Below are 17,465 nucleotides of genomic sequence, written 5' to 3'. Positions count from 1 at the left end.
AAAAAAAGGTACTCCAGTTTACATTCCTTGTACAGCAAACAGCAAGGAACCTCTCATGCTGCTGTAAAATAAAATGGTCCCGTGTTTATGGAAGTTAGAACAAGCAGTTATTGCGCTGAGGTTGAGCAATCTACAGCAGATGCTGACATTAACTTATCTATGAGATTGTTTTTTTTTTGCCTCCACTGGCAACCATAGCTCAACCTTCTTTGCGTTGGCCATAAGTATGTAATGATACGATAAATATCTTGAGGCGGGTCTCTTTTTGTTACGTTCAACCAAACGTCCTATATAAGAAGAGACACATGTTTTAAGAATAACCACGTATACACATTTCGCTCCAACCATGTGTAGGTATAGACAAAGCTCTTTGACGTACTGCAAATGTGGGCTAAACGTTACAGCTACCGTGCCCAACTTCCACAATGACGATTACTTTTCTCTCTTCTGGCCTTCCAGGTACCATACAAATGAGCAAGCCTACAGGCGCATGGGCTATTTCTTCATCTCCCATATAGCAGCTCTGATACCATCATCAAAAGCACAATTTTGCCGTCATGAAGTTTGCAGCCGAATACTACTGCTTAATAGACTCCGAGCGGCCCCGTGGAGAACGTAGAACAAGCCCTTCGCGTAACACAGTTCATTCACACCGGCAGCGATTCGGTGGATGAAGGTGAATACGGACTACCTGCCCCTTTGTGATGACTGAAGCAGAAGCCTTCGACGCACCCACAGAAGACCCTCCCCCCTTCCACGACACGCTGGACAACGTTACTGCACTCCTAAACAACGTCACCAATGCCTTGGCCACGGAGGAAGTGATGGGACCTCGCTATCACAAGCGGGTTCGCATAGCCATTATCATCACCATGATCATTTTGTCTGTGGTGGGCAACACTGTCGTCTGCTGCAACCTCCTCGTGAAGCAGCGCCGGCGGCGGGTGTCTAAGGCACGAGTGCTCTTTCTCAACCTGGCCGTTGCGGACCTGCTGGTGGCCTGCATCACGATGACGTCACAAGTTGTGTGGGAAGTGATGGGTCGCCTGTGGATCGCTGGAGACGCCTTCTGCAGGTTCTTCAAGTTTTTGCAGACCTTCGCACTTGTCTCATCTACCTACATGCTCGTGGCGATCGCGATAGACAGGTACATCGCCATCGCAACGCCCCTGGCACCGAGCACAGACCCATGGAAGTTGGCTGCCCTCACGTGGTTGACGTCATGCATGCCGTCACTTCCGAACGTTTACGTTTTCCACAGCGTCGACGTGTCACCTGGGAAGTGCTTCTGCACGTCCATCTTCTACGACCGTGACACGCCGCTGTACCACCGCCAGATATACATGGGGTTCGTGTTCTTCACGGTGTTCGTCGTGCCTCTCGTGCTGCTCATTGCGTTCCACGCGGGAATACTGTGGGCCATCTGGAAGCACAGTGCGACCAATCGGAACATGAGCCGGCAAACCACTTCGTCGCTACCACAAGCTAAGGTCTGTATTTTCCGTGTAGTTGTGTGGTCTTGAGTGACGTTGCGTGCAGTATAATCCTGAGGATCTGAGGCAAAGGAGCAAATATGTTTACTTGAAGGACAAAGTGTGGAGGGGCCAACAAAACATGCTATTGTATTACTGTATAGCACAGATATGACACAGGACAAAGAAAGAAAACGCGCACAAAACAGGCACCGCCAAAAAAAACGCAGTACCTCACCTCAAGGGCCCACAGGCCACGTTATGAGGACAGGACGCTGAGGTATGTACATATAAATTTAGTTTGTCCCAGTTTATAAACTTTGGTATGCTTGGCACAAATGGGGGTATTTAGTAACAGATAACTTGAAAAACTAATTGAAAAATTCGTAAACAGGGGCTGTGTCAAGCCGACGTTTCGACAAACGAACTTGTCTTCGGCTAGAACAGAACTTAAGTTTGACCTTTCAGTGAAAGCGAGCGGATTGGTACAGTATACTATGTAGTGGCCGCTGCTAGAGTGCAATGTAAACGACATAGAGGGGTTTCTCAGCTCGTTGCGACACGTACGTGCTACTACGATGACGTTTTCTCGGCAATAAGCACTAAAAGTTCCATGATGCCGGGTGGTGATAAGTTGTTGTGATGACTACTATGAAAGGCCCTTTCGCGGCGTTACATTATCTTGTTGTTACATAAGAAAGCATTAGATTACCTTACCAGCATTCAACACTTCTTATACGGTGAGAATTTTTTTTCCATTTCACAATCGTGCAAATATAAGAACGTTAATTTGCCAACAATTACGTCTTCGCCACCACAAAATTAAAAAAAACATAATTGTGCGAAGAATGTTCTCAATGGTTTAAGGTTAGTGAACAGGCGAAGGATTTTTGAGAAGATTTTTGCTTCAATAAACAAATTAGGCGTTTTTATCTTTGCGCACACTTCATAGTCAATGTGCTTGCTCAGCGATAGCAGTAGTAAAAAGAACTCGGGCATAGCTAGTAAACATACTTCTCAAGACCCCACTAAAAAAAATACAAGGATGAAAGGGCTTTGCTCGACACTTTCATCTGTGCCAGCCTTTAATAATTCTTAGTTTTTGTGTACTTTAAAACATTCGTTTCATTGAGCAATACCTTAAGCGCATAAACGAGTCTTTGTCCTGCAGCTCGTTAGTTGTAGAGCCAGTGTGTCTAAAAGCACTGACTAATTCATCATGCATGTGCTGTATCCAGCGCGGCGGAAGCCATCTTTGGAGGTGGTTGCAGAGCTTCAGCGGTATCCAGAAGCGCTCTTCACTTCAGAGCGTATTCAACGGAAATCGCTTCATACAGCAGTCGGTGACATACCGGTCTGCCAGTACCCCAGCTCTGTACGATCAGCTTAGGTGTAAATAGATAATAGCTCACATATTAAACCGCATTTTATCTCTTGCTCCCGACTCATAGGTGGATAACTGTAAAAAAAGAAGGGTTATTCTTCCTGAGCAATACCACCATGGCATTCAATATTATGACTCTCCAAAGCTTTTGTATTACTAAAACGAGTGCGTCGGCAAAACATATAATAGATGAGGTTCGGTTATGAGCTTCGGTGGGCCATAGCATGTACGCTGTTGCATCGGTGCTTTTTTGGAGGCCGTGGAAGTCCGATCACCGCGAGTGGTGGTAAGAAAATCAAAAGGCAGCTCCTAATCTCTAGACCTCATATGCCCTGTAACTATACCGTAGCAGAGGATAATACTTAAACATGTGTTATCCTACATGTATTAAATCCTGTGTGATTGCGTACTAATATCTTATATATGTACTGATCATAGAAGTTCAACACCACCACGAACCACCCCACCCTTTTTCCTCACCCTTTTTCTACTGTTCTCATCATTTTGATTTCCTTACTTTACTTTTTAGGGGGTTTGCATGCCGACCACTATGTATGAACATTTTAAAATAACGCATGTAAATTAGTACGTTGCTGGGATAGTTGGGGGGAAGATATTACATGTTTGAGGCGCCTAGGTGTTTGTTTTTTACTGAAGGTTTGTCTTTGAATTTCCGTTGACATGTTGCATACTTCGAACACAGCTTCAGTGGTTCCTTATTTACTTCAATCATCTGGTTGTTTCCAGTCGCAAATGAATAAGCCCAAATTCTATTAAGAACTTTCTACAAGCATCTTCATCTCCCTTACTCTAGGGACTTCTGTCTATATCTTTCTTTATTCTTTTTCATTCACCCCCTTGCTTTTTTTTGCCAGCCCAGGGCACTCGGCTGGTCTACCAGTGCTTCAGCGTGTCTTCTTCTTTTCTCCTTTTTTTGTGAATTAACTGTCACTTTATTGGTGTACGCAGGTGAAGACATTGAAGATAACGGCCGTCGTTTTCGGCGCCTTTCTGGTGACAAACGTGCCATACATGGTGCAAGAGGCCATCCTGGCCTTCGGCAACCCAGGTATCCTGGACGCCAACATGGTGGCGCTCTTTGGTGTCATCTCGGCTTCCAACAGTGCCATCAACCCATACATATTCCTCTACTTCCAGCGGCCACCCAGAGACGTTGACGATCGTGCCGGTTTTTGGCGGACCGCGGCTCGTTTCGTCCTCGAGTCACTCACTTGTCGCCTTCTAACCCGGTCTCGTGCGGGATCTCAAATGTCCACGGAGGACGCTAGCCCCTCGACGCGTCAGTCTAAGGTTTCCATTAGAAGGAATGGCAAACCGACAGCTACGGACACACCACCTAAAATGAAGAGTCGTTCCATGTGCTGAACGAAACACATGTGCGTCACCATCTATTCTTAAAAACGGTGTCGACAAGCACGATTTTAACAGGGAAACTGCCCCCTTTGAAGAATCTATAGCTGCTAAGTGGAGGTACCGCACAAAACTGCGCAGTTGTTCGTCTAGTGGGACGTCTGAGCGAATCACTGTAAGCAGTGCTGGAAGAAGCGTTGTGTGCATGTCGACTACGACGCTCTTGAGGAAACACCAAGCTGCACAAGCGTGGCAGTCACCACCTCAAGACTTGGTTTTTTTGGACAGAGTGACGTGCTTCTCTGCCCTGTACTGGCTGCGCTGACGTCGGTGGCACCGAATATTTCATTTGACTCTGCCCGCAGCTGGACACGCAGAGATAAGCGATGGTCGGAAGCCGCTAGAACGGTGGTCTGACGCATCGTGCACTCGAAGCCCGTGGCAGTAAAAAGCAGCGACGGTTCTTTGCTTCTTGTGAGACACAGCACTGTTTAAATCTCAGTGTCACAGCCCTGCTATCAATGTGAAAGAGGCTTAAGTGTAACATTTGGTGGCTGTGTCTGACAAGCTGACAGCGCCTGCTGCAGCACCACCGTCACTACTACAACCAAAAGAGTGAAGTGTAAATATAGCCGCGGTTGACGGGAGGCTCACTCTTCTTAATGGTGTGCATATTTTTTTTCTACGCATACATCCCATTGTGATCTTCCTGAAAGTGTCTCTGCATGACTTTTCTATCTCCCATATTGTCATTATTATTATTATGATTTTCTTTGACGGTGAAAAGGGTAAAAATATATATTTGCATTGAAGATGTACTATTCAAGAGAGTGCACAACTCGCTTTTTCGGGTACAGGTGTTAGGTATAAGTTTACTGTGCACGATGCTCTGAGAGATATAAAATGGTATTTATCACAGGGTATTTTGCAAACACGTAATAAAGAGGGAGTTAAAAGGAAGTCATCACTCGTGGAGTAATTCCGTGTTGATATATTCTTCAACGATTCCCTCTTAGTTTTGAAAGGTCCCAAACGGGCACAGCAACAAAAATGACTCGTCGAGTGTGCTGGTTCTTACGTAGAACAATACAGGCTCGCACCAATCGTAGTACCCATTGACCAAGCATTGACAAAGCCGTAATTTCTCAAGTGAGTGTGGGATATGCACTTGCCCATAACATTCAGGGTTTCCCAGTGTTACAGTTCTGCGAAGGCGGTGGTCATGTTCCTTCAAAAGGAACGTGACGTTTAAAAGGTCATGTTCCTTCAAAAGAACCACAATCACATTGTCGAGACGGAATCACACGCAAAATACGACTCAACGCCAACTGAATACAAAGTCTTTGTTATCGTTCAAGTGGCATCAAGTACACTTCTCGCACTGTAAGAAAAGAAAGTAAAACGTATACATGCGCGGCAGAACGTGTGTTTTAGTCAGACGGAAATGATAGCTCATTCTGAAGGAGTGTCAAGGATGGCTCAATCTTTCTCACATCTCCCAACTTGGGATTGCGATGAAGCTTCTAAAACCTAAAGGGGGCGTTCTCCGGGTTGTTCGAGGAAATGGCAAACTTACTAAAGTTTTTTTGCAAGCGGAATCTACGGAGTTTGCAGACATGTAGAATCTTCACATGACTTTATTGATTGATTGATTTATATGTGTGTTTTAACGTCCTAAAATCACCGTATGATTATGAGAGACGCCGTAGTGGAGGGCTCCGGAAATTACGACCACCTGGGGTTCTTAACGTGCACCCAAATCTGAGCACACGGGCCTACAACATTTTCGCCTCCATCGGAAATTCAGCCACCGTAGCCGGGATTCGACTTCTCATGACTTGCTCCGTATATACACGCATGAGGTCCTTTGCACGGAAGTTAGATTGACAAACAGAGTATCACCGGCATGAGGGAGGCAGGACGACGGGGGACAACTTGTTCATTACATTGTTACGCCACTTAAAAGGCTAATTTGTGTGCTTTCTTTCGCCACTTCTTTTTGCGCTTTCACTGTTGATATGTTGCATAGGGAAAGGGCTCTATGCCCGCTCTGTTGACAATGTTTTTAAAATTACACAATATAAGACTATCCTAGATGTATCAGATGGCTGGTACTGTACAAGGTATGAAAAAAAATAAACTACCAGGGGTGATGCAAGTGATGGCAAGTGATGCCCAGTGAAGACGACTGCATACACCAAGCGTGTGAGCCAACTAAACAAAATACCGATTTCAGCAGTTATACGGTAAGTAAATGTGATATTTCTTCCTCATATATCTAAACAATGTGTACATAAATTATTTTTATGCTGTGCAGCGTTGTTATGTTCGTATCAATCGTGTAAGGCACGCCTATACTTGTAAATTTCCGAATTATGATGACTTGGTTCAATGGCATTACAATTAACGCACAAACATAGAGAGAGAGAGAGAGGGGGAGAGAGAGAGAGAGAGAGAGCCGAAGGAAACGCATGGAGGTCAACTAGGTTGCTACCCTGCGCCGGGGCATGAAGGAAGGGGAGACAAAAATTAGAGAAGGGAAGAAGGAAAAAGATAACAAGTGATACGTGCACCCATATGTCCGTGTTCACCGCGAACACTTCGACAGTCACAACTGGGGTGTATTTTAGACCACTTTCTCTGCAGTTATGTAAAAGCAAACTACAATCTTAAAATTTCGCAAAATTCTTGCAAAAACTGGTTACACAAAATTCAAAACTTGCCGTGCGCCTTGAGCGGATTGAGTTGTCATTCCATTGAGGAGAGTGTGCATTGTGGACATAAGATACCTGAACAAAGCAAGTACTTACCGGTTTTCGTCACGGAAATCATCTGTGGACGATGATGTACGCTGCGGGGCATTCTGCGCCGGCCCTTTATGAGGGCGCAGGGGTGGAAGTGAGGGCCACACGACATCCGCCGCCACTTTTGAAGCCTCTGTACTTTTCAGGCTCTCTGACGGTGATGCATGGGGTGGTGGTGGTGGTGGCATTGGTGGTATGTGTGGCTTAAGGGAAAACTCATGGACTGTCAGAGAAGGAGATCGCGTTATCCGTCTAGGTTGGGCAGCAGTAGACCTAGACATTCGTCGCCGACGCGAGCGTCGTTTTCTGCTTCTCCCAATATGAGCGGCTTCTTAAGTGCGTTGATTCGTTACGTATCATCTGTTTCAAGACACTCCATTCTTTTCTCACTAATGAACAGCCTTTTAATGACGCATCATGTGATTCGTGGCAGTTGGGACATTTCAGGGTGGTTGCACGGCAGTATTCCGCAATGTGTGGCTTTGCTCTGCGGGGGCAAGTTACCACGCTCCTGCAAACGCCGCTCACTTGACTCAATTTTCGACATTTGTGGCACTGAACTTATCTTGGTGTAAATGAAAGCATCATGTGACGAAACTGATCCTCCTAAATGACTCAATTTTTGACATTTATGTCACTAGACTTATCTTGGTGTAAATGAAAGGAACACGTGACGAAACTGACCCTCCTTCACATGGGATGGCAATGCGTCACCCTTGAAGACAATCTTTGTGCAAAGCGAGTTACACAGCCGTAAAACTTGGGCGATGTTTCTGTACACACGCGTAGGAGGAATGAAACACACTTACAAGGAATGAATAAAGAAGCGGGGAGAATGCAGCCTGACAGCTCCCACAAATAAGAGCATAGAAGCTGCTTACACTCATGAAGCAAAAAAAGGGGGCAAGCATGCGAATAAGGGTCTAGAAAATAACCAAATGGCAAAAAAAAAAAATCTTAAGTAAGGACACACAAGAAAAACATTGCGCTACATAATAGAAACCGTGTCAACACGGTGGGAAAAAAATACTATCAGGGCGCGACGGCCTTGGTTACTTCTAGAAGCACATTCAGCCGTAAATAAACGAATCGGGAAAGTCATGCACCTTAGTCGACCCAAACTTGCAATTTGATTAGCCATCCGGGAACCCATGAGGCACTTGAAACTTTGCTGTGTCGCATGTGGTTAGACATAGCATTTAAGAATACGTATTCGTGTGTCATATGAAATCGCAAGCAGTGTGGCATGCAACATATGCGCCTGCGAGGAGACACTTCAGCACATTCTATGTCACTGCCCATCATACTAATCTGAACAACGTGCTGTGAAAACCAACACTCACCACCTTGATTCATGACTATTGACAGAAAACAAAATCCTGGAACCTTGGCCGTCGGTTTCGAATACGCACAAAGCCACGAAAGCTTTTTTGTGCTTCTTAAAAACAACCGCACTTCATGATCGTTTGTGAAATAACAGTGCGAGACCATGCTGTGCAGTCTCGAGCAATGTATTCATCCCTTTCTTACACTTCTTCCTTTCTCTCTACCTGTTTCCTTTCTATTATTCCCTGTTTCCCCCACCCCAAGAGTAGGGTAGCTAGCCGAGCCAAGCTTTGTTAACCCCCTGTTTTCCCTCTATATTTCTCTCTCTGTCTCTTGCATTTAGGACGCATATACGTCCCAAGTTGATCCCAGAGAAGAATTGCTAATTAGCGGGAATGTGTGTAGCGGGATCAAAAGAGTGTTTTGGAATCGCAAGGTTATTGGTTTGAATAAATCTCAAAGGAGACTTGCTCAGTTAAGACAAACTATCGCATATTTTGCTTCATGTCAACCACTGCTACAGCATCAACTATCGGTCATCCCCGCCTACTCTCTCGAGGAGGAGGAAACTTTATTCAGAAAAAAAAAGATGTGGTGCAATGCGAGCAGTTGTAGTCGGGCCCTCCGTCCAGGACTCCGCTGGCAGGAGCGGCTCGCTGGGTCTCGTCAAGCAAAGCTATTTGGATCTGCTTGGCTTCGTCGGCAATCCATTCCTGCCACTGCTTGTGTAACATGTGCGGATGGTTAGTAACGTGTGGACCGGTGATGTGCATGCGCCTTTGGGTGCGTTTCATTTTCATGTGGCTGAGCGTCGGCGTGTCTGAACACCACGCACATGGTTCTCTAAATTGCGTCTCTCGAGTAACCAAACTTTATTGAAGGACGGAAGTAAGCGCATAAGCGCTGCGTACTGTGCGGGTCAATATTTTGAAGAACGCGGAAGCGCATGCCAAATTGCACCGCGGCGCCTCCTGATGGCTATCAGAGAAGCTCGAGAGCATGCGCTGTACGCGCGCGGCATTTTTACCTGCCAGCCTATTATTTCGCTCCCGTCTAGTGCGCACTCATCGGAACGACAAAAAAAGCGCGAGGTGCCACTTTTGCAGTCCTAGCGGAGGCACCAAGCCAACATGTAATGACAGAAATACGCAACTCGTACTGACAGTGGTCGGCGCGCGGTGCTCCTTGATTCAGGACGCTCCGTGGTGGCGAAAACGTGAGTGAGATGTCCCTGCCTGGTAATCATATCACATGTGTCGACTTTTGCAAAAACTGAAATCATACGCTTGTTTTCACCAACACGGAGCGTCTCAGACTAATGTGTCAAGTGTGGTGCCAATTCAGCCCAGCCAGTACAATGTACGTATATTTGTCACAAACCATCGTGTGGTGCTTCCGCGGCAACTACAGAATTGACACATTGCGCTTTTACTGGCGTTCCGCGGTGTGGACTGAAAAGGGAGCGAAAGAGCATGTTGGCAAATAAAAAAGAACAACATGCGCAATGCATGCTCTCGAGCTTCGAGGGCAGCCGTCGGTAGGTGCCGTATGGCGCTGTTCGTCAAGAGCTCTGGTAGCCTCTAAAATTTTTACCACCACTGTACGCGACAGTCTGAGTCAAATACGTGTGCGAATGTTACATAATGCGACACACAGACTTTATTCTTCACATCGGTGTACTTTATAGCGTGCCTTCGTGAGTATTTCTCTGACGGCTCATAGACTGGTGAAATGAGCCCCCCCCCAACCACCCACCCCCCTTCCGCCTGCAAACATTATCAAACATTCGGAGAAGTACGAGCCCTTGGCTTCTGGCTGAAAACAGTTCCCTTGTCTGTGATTAATTCAACGACTTGGATAAAAAATTGGACGTTCTCTTTCGGCTGTAGCGCCAGGCTTCAGCTTTATTAATAATCCTTGGTTTGCAACTTGCTACGCGAAACGTTAGAGACACTAGACAGTAGACCTTTTTCCGAAGAGAAGATCTTTGGCTCATAGCTCTATGCGTCGCTAGCCAGCAAAGTGACGCGGGCATTGCTAAGTTTTCTAAAGACGACTGGACTACGCGACCGCTTATAAGCGTGCAATGGACAAGGTCACATCTACACACACGTTGCCCTTTACTTCTCTCTTTCTTCTCTTTTAATCCCCTCACCCCTTCTCCGAATGCAGGTTAGCAAACCGGACGTGCGTCTGGTTGACCTCCCTGCCTTTCATTTCTTCCCTTCCTCCTCCTCCTCCCCCTCCTCTTGGTTTGTAACCTTCCGAAACCATATATGTTTACGAGTGACGCTAAAGAATAGGGAGTTCCGTAAATTTCGACCACTTGGGGTTCTTAAACGTGCACCTAAATGTAACTACACGAATCTCACGCAACTTTGCCTCCATGAAAAATGCAGCCGCCACGGCCGCTACTCAATCCGGCCACCTTCAGGTCACTAGTCCAGCACCAGAGAGAGAGAGAGAAATAAGTAAAAGGAAAATACAGGGTGGTTAGCCTTGAAGAATAATTGGTTTACTACATTGCATAGAGTTTCCTAAATATACACTAGAGGGAACTCTGGCGCCATCTATGGAAGCTGCAACGCACCGCACTTCAGCGAGCATGGGAATGATGGGTACTACACACATTTGTCCAATCTTCATACTTCTGGACTGCTTTTTGCTCCGTGTGTGTTCGTGTGGCTTGGAGCTGTTTTGCCATGAAACAAAAATTTGTAAATGATCAGCCGTTGCGCTTAAATACCATATTCCTTTAGGCTTACCATTTCAAATCGGGTCACAAAGTTCAAAAGGGTTCGTTCATTCCTTCGAAATGAAATTGGCACACAGCAATAAATTAATCCACAAGTACAATTCGCTTCCCGCAAGTACGAAGACTAGGCAAATCCGTGTACTACCCATCATTACCATAATCTATGAACGATCGCAGCGCCAGAGTTTTTTCTAGTTAATTTTAGGAAACTCTATGCTTTACTGTACAAGGTTGTGGAAATAAGGTTCGAAAGGAGGATATAGATAGAGATAAAATAAATGAGGAAAAGAATACAGGTACCCACACATGCAGGATGTTCCGATCACAGATCATGGCACCATGGCGGCTGCTTCGTAGCTTTGGTATCCGCACAACATTTAATGTAATCGGTAATACAATGATTCTTATTTTAGACGTTTCATGTCCCAAAGCAACAAGGTGATTATGAGAGATGCCGTTGTGAAATGCTACATAATGGTGCGCAAGCCACGGCGTATGTCTGGAAAAACTTCTCGAACACGTCAGGGTTTTCGCAGAGCTGTGTGAGCAAGAGTTTACTTTATTTTGCCACAAATGTCGGAGGTTTTGTTGTTCCCTTTCTTTTTGTTGCAGTGAACTTTCACGCGATCCTCTCAGCTTAAGACTCCTTTGAGCAGTTACGCCTACATCTGAGACAACAACCGACGCACTTAACATACTTTTGCGTGCGTGCATCCAGATGAATGGTAATTCGTCACAAGTTTAATTCACGTATTAGGCAGCAGGCGAAACTTTTCATGCGTGCCTCTCCGTCCCCGAAGTAAACCTCGGGACACTCTACTGAATGCGATAGCGGGCGTTATAATAACCTGTTTAGTGCAACCGGCCCTATGTGCTCCGAATGCGTGCCCTGCTCAACTTCGTAAGCCTACAGGGGAAGGTGGCATTCATAGGCTCGAAGCTTGCAGCACGAGTCAGCGCACGAAGTGTGCCAGGGAATTCCATTAGACACGGCTGGCCGCCCGCCACGGACCCAGGGGAGCTTCACGCACTTTTCAACGCGTATAACGTGACACAAACACGGTTGTCCGCATCGTCCTTTATCGCAGCGTTAGACCAAAAACTCAACCTACGCAGTACCTGTGTGGCTGCGTACATACAAAAGCATTGCTTGTAGATTATAGGCGGAGTTTTACAATAGGCGTGCCGCGGGTGAATTTAGCTTGTCACCTGGATACAACCTAGCAGCACAGCGCATTCGAAGTGCTGGTAATGCACCGTCGGCTTGAGTGTTTTCTGCGATGGCTGCATACCTGGGATAACGTAAGGGATTACGTCGAGTACAGGGAGCTGGGTGGTGCATTACTTCTGTCACTATTCCTTCAATGGGACAGCATTATTACTATTATCATAATTTGTGCTGCAGACATTTAGAAATAAAGTACTCGAGGTGAAATAAACCACCACCTCCTTGCAGCAAGCGAGTTAGAACAGAGCAACACGAGGGTCGATTAAATTTATTTATTTATTTATTTATTTATTTATTTATTTATTTATTTAGTTGTAGTAACTGCCAATCCCAAAGGGATCATAGCAGGAGGGCATATACAATAGTTGAATACAACATAACACAAATTGTGATACAATGGAAACACCAACTAATTATAAAAAAAGTGCAACACAAGAGCGATTAGTGGCACAATAATATAAAGAAAACAGGATCACATAATAAAACCGTAGGCAAGGGAAGAAAAAAAAGGAGAAAAAGAGAAAAAGAAAAAGCATTGTGAGACTACAGTGTAAGCATTTTTACACAGTGGTGCTTTAGAGCCAGGCGACAAATGCAAACTGTGGGGTTTCTGGTATTTGAAAAGAAAAAAGTAAGAGAGACAATGCATGAAGAACTGTGACAGGTGTAGTTTCATACATCAATAGGAGGGGAAAACGACAAAAAAAACTGTCTAACGGGGTTCAAGGTACGCTTTCAAGTGCAGTTAAGAACTGTGTTAGTGATGTGCCTTCTATGATATGTAAGGGAAGGTTATTCCATTCTCTTATGGTCAATGTAAAAAATGAATTTTTGAAACAGTCGGTATGGAAGGTGTATTCACTGAGCATCTGCGTATGGTTATGTCTGCTAGGGCGTGTTTGTAAGCTTGTTATGAAGTTTGTGGCATCAATATTTACTTTGTTATGAACTATTAAGTACATAAATTTCAGTCTAGCTATTCTGGCTCGGCGCTGAAGAGTATATCTATACCAGCAGTTTCCATTAACACCGTAGGTGATTCGTGTGGCCCATACTTGTTAAAAATGAACCGTATTGCCTTTGTTTGTACACCTTCAAGTTTAGCGATGTCTTGTTTAGTAAAAGGAAACCATACTATGTTTCCGTACTCTATTATCGGTCGGACAAATGTATTATAAGCCAACAGTTTGGCATCTATGGGGGCTAAACGAAGGCGGCGTCTGATGAAAAAGAGTCGTTTGAGCGCGGTCGGTGTTATGTGGCTTATGTGACTACTCCATCTAAGGTCCTCAGTTATTGTTAATCCCAAGTATTTATGTTCAGTAATGGCGCTTAATTCCGTGTCGTTAATTTTATACTGGAATAATGATTTATTCCTTTTTCTCGACATTAAAAGTAGGGTTGATTTTTTGCATCTAATGTCATTTGCCAATCGGAGCACCATTTCGTTACTGTTTGTAAAGCGCGGTCAAGGGCTACGTGTTCTTCATGCGTGTTGATTATATTATTACGACGTGTATGTGCCGGATTGATAAGAGGGAATAGAAGTGTGGACTTGAAAAGAAGAAGATCTCTCGGCAGTTTTATCCGGTGCGGCCTCGCCATCCCAGCTTCCGTTCAATAAACCCCCGTACCCCTACTTCAGGCGTAACAGAGTGGTGGAAGGTGCTGGGTACAGTATACGTCGACGAACCACGGAGCCACAGCTGTTCGAACTTCGCCGGAGCCGTCGTATTGCCGGTCTGCCACCGACACCAATTGCCATGGCCGAGAGCGAAGGTCACGCCTTCTCAACCACACAAAGGTCAGTGCCAGCTGCACCTCGATATCACTATATGGAACCCCGCCCGTTCGCGGGAAGAGCAGGAGAAGATGTGGATGCGTGGCTGACACAGTACAAAAGGGTGAGCCGGTACAACTGCTGGGATGCCACCGACCAACTGGGAAATGTCGCGCTGTTTCTCACGGAAACAGCTCTGATGTGGTACGAAAACCACGAAGATTCCTTAACAACGTGGGATCGTTTCACTGAAGAGCTCAAGAAATGCTTCGGCGACTCTGATTCAAAAAAGAAGAGCGCGGAGCGCACGTTGGCTCAAAGAGCTCAGACTCCTGGAGAAACGTGTACCACCTACATAGAGGAGGTCCTGATGCTCTGCAAGATCATAGACCCGTACATGACTGAAGAGGACATGGTCGGCCACCTTCTGAAGGGTATAGCAGAGGACGTCTACAACTTTTTGATAGGCAGGGAAGACCTCACTTCCGTCTCCGCCGTCCAACGCCACTGCCGTACTTTTGAGAAGCTAAAGACCCGTCGTATTGCCCCGAAATTTGGTAGGCTGGCAAATGTAACAACGGTCGCCAGCGTCGACGTGAGCCCGCCCGCCGACCTTGCCGCTACTATCCGGACAATAGTGCGGGAAGAACTACAGCGACAAGACACACTGTTCCACGACACCATCCGTCATACGCCTACCTGTTCATCCTACTACCCGGCCCCGTTCGCTCCTCTGCCACCATCAGTATGTGTGACAGACGTTCGCGAAGCTAGGGCTTCGTGGCCACGCCGAGACTCATTCGCGTCTGACCAGCGGTATGACCAACGTCTTCGTCCCGGCCCCGCCCCACAGAGGCGCGCAACTCCCGTTCAGCAATCTGCTCCACCCCGTTCGGTTAGGCGACCCTACACAGCCCAGCGCTCTCAGCAGTGGTTCGGCGAGCGACCCCTACCCATCTGCTACAACTGTGGCGTCGAAGGCCACATTGCCAGGTACTGTAACTACCGGCAGCCGCCGAGGTACGACTGCCCACCGAGATCCCACCTGTCCGACTTTGCACAAGCACCAACGTTCCCTGGAAGCGCATCTTACGAGACACCAAGGCCGCTGCGAAACCGTTCTCCAGCCTCTGACCGCAGTCTGACACCCCCGCCAGCCCCTCGCTCCAATCGGTCGCCGTCTCCTAGGCGCCGCTACCCTTCGCCGCCTCCGGAAAACTAGGCAGCGCGGCCGCTGGGGGTGAGGTCGCTGGTGATTCGCTGCAAGAAGAGATACCTCCACCGGTGCTTATGTTTAAAAACAAAGTGCAAGTTTTTGTTGATGGTGTACATACGATGGCTTTGGTGGACACTGGAGCCACCGTGTCGATCATGAGTGCTGCGTTCAAAGCTCGTTTGGGAAGAAAGGTGACCTTTTTGTTGGAGAAAGCGATAACGTTCTGTGGCGTGGGCGGCAACTCGTTGTGTCCGATTGGTGTTTGTACCGCGGCAGTGTTACTGAGTGATCAAGTGTTTGTGACAGAATTCACGGTTCTGTCGCGGAGCACTCATGACATCATTCTAGGCATAGATTTCTTGCGAATGTGCGGAGCCACTGTAGACTGTCGAAATGGCGAAGTTATCATAAGTGACGCTGTTCCTCATGGACTTATCGAGAATTCGGGTACGGAAAGCGGTGCGCTCCGAGTCTATGAAGATACCGTTATCCCGGCCTTCTGTGCTGTGCGCGTTCCAGTAGCTTCTTCGCATATTAACGACAATAAGACCAGTTTCGATGCGCTAGTGGAGCCTTTCCATCTAAGTTGTATAAAGAAGAACACGTTGGTACCCCACAGCATAGTTTCAGTGAGTGAAGGTCGTTCAGACCTTTGGACAACGAATTATTCAAACGAACCGGTGCTGCTACCAGGAGGACTTAAACTAGCGTCGTTTAAAGAATACTCGCCAACAACAGTAGCTGTCCTCAGTGACGTTCGACGGGATGAACAAGTGACCGCCTGCTCAGACAGTTCGAAAGTTTTACCTATGGTTGATAAGGCGCTGACTGCCGACAAGCGCAGAATGCTTGTGGACGTTTTGTTAAAGTACTTGCAAGTTTTTGATTTCTCCCAGAGTGACCATACGCCTTCCATTCCTCCATTTCGTATACGCCATAGGATAAATACAGAAACAGCACAGCCAATCCGACAAAAACCGTACCGAGTATCGCCGTCCGAGCGCAAGATAATAGACAATCAAGTGCGTGAAATGCTCCAGAAGGGCATCATTCAAGAATCATCGAGCCCTTGGGCAGCTCCTGTGATCCTTGTGAAAAAGAAAGACGGTACCTGGAGATTTTGTGTCGACTATCGCCGTTTGAACTCCATCACGAAGAAAGATGTTTATCCTCTTCCACGAATTGATGACGCCTTGGACTGTCTCCATTCGGCGTCATACTTCTCGTCTATCGATTTACGTTCAGGCTACTGGCAGATTCCCATGCATCCAGCAGACAAGGAAAAGACTGCTTTCATAACTCCAGACGGACTTTATGAATTTAACGTGATGCCGTTTGGATTATGTAATGCTCCTGCCACATTCGAAAGGTTCATGGATACCATTCTGCGTGGCCTAAAATGGAACGTCTGTATGTGCTACCTAGATGACATCGTGATCTTTGGGCGCACATTTCGTGAGCACAACGAACGCGTGGACATTGTTCTGGAATGCATTAGAAACGCTGGCCTTGTTCTTAATTCGAAGAAGTGTCATTTCGGCGAGCGACAAACCTTAGTACTTGGGCACCTTGTGAACAAAGATGGGATCAGGCCTGACCCGAGCAAGACAGCAGCTGTGAAAGCGTGCAAACCACCTCGCTCAACGAAAGAGCTTCGCAGCTTCCTAGGCCTGTGCTCGTACTTTCGCCGATTTATTCCCGCATTCGCCGACGTTGCCTTCCCCTTGACCAGTCTGCTACGTCAAGGTACTAGCTTTGAATGGACACATGACTGTGAGACGTCTTTCAACCAACTCAAGTTCTTACTCACATCGCAGCCCATTCTCCGGCACTTCGACCCTTCGGCGCCGACCGAAGTTCATACTGACGCCAGTGGCATTGGCATAGGTGCAGTTCTAGTACAACGACACAGTGGAAAGGAACATGTCATTACGTATGCCAGCAGAACTTTAAGTAAACCAGAACGGAATTACACAGTGACTGAGCAAGAATGTTTGGCACTCGTCTTCGCTGTACAGCGATTCCGTTCATACCTGTACGGTCGTCCCTTCCAAGTGGTCACAGACCATCATTCCTTGTGCTGGCTTGTAAGCCTCCGAGACCCATCTGGCCGCCTGGCACGCTGGGCC

The 17,465-nt window shown here is 46.6% G+C and overlaps 1 protein-coding gene across 1 annotated transcript; it reads left to right on the top strand.

The window, feature by feature from the left end:
- Positions 1-474: 474 nt before the first annotated feature.
- Positions 475-5,053, top strand: LOC119167283 (gonadotropin-releasing hormone receptor). The gene is made up of 2 exons (XM_037418744.2): positions 475-1,490; positions 3,826-5,053. Exons 1-2 carry the CDS (start codon positions 705-707, stop codon positions 4,240-4,242), a joined length of 1,203 nt encoding a protein of 400 aa, XP_037274641.2. The 5' UTR covers positions 475-704; the 3' UTR covers positions 4,243-5,053.
- The last annotated feature ends 12,412 nt before the right edge of the window (positions 5,054-17,465 follow it).

This window comes from Rhipicephalus microplus, chromosome 1 (genome assembly GCF_043290135.1).
Source record: "Rhipicephalus microplus isolate Deutch F79 chromosome 1, USDA_Rmic, whole genome shotgun sequence".
Classification (NCBI taxonomy): domain Eukaryota; kingdom Metazoa; phylum Arthropoda; class Arachnida; order Ixodida; family Ixodidae; genus Rhipicephalus; species Rhipicephalus microplus.
This window is presented reverse-complemented; position numbering and strand designations above follow the sequence as displayed.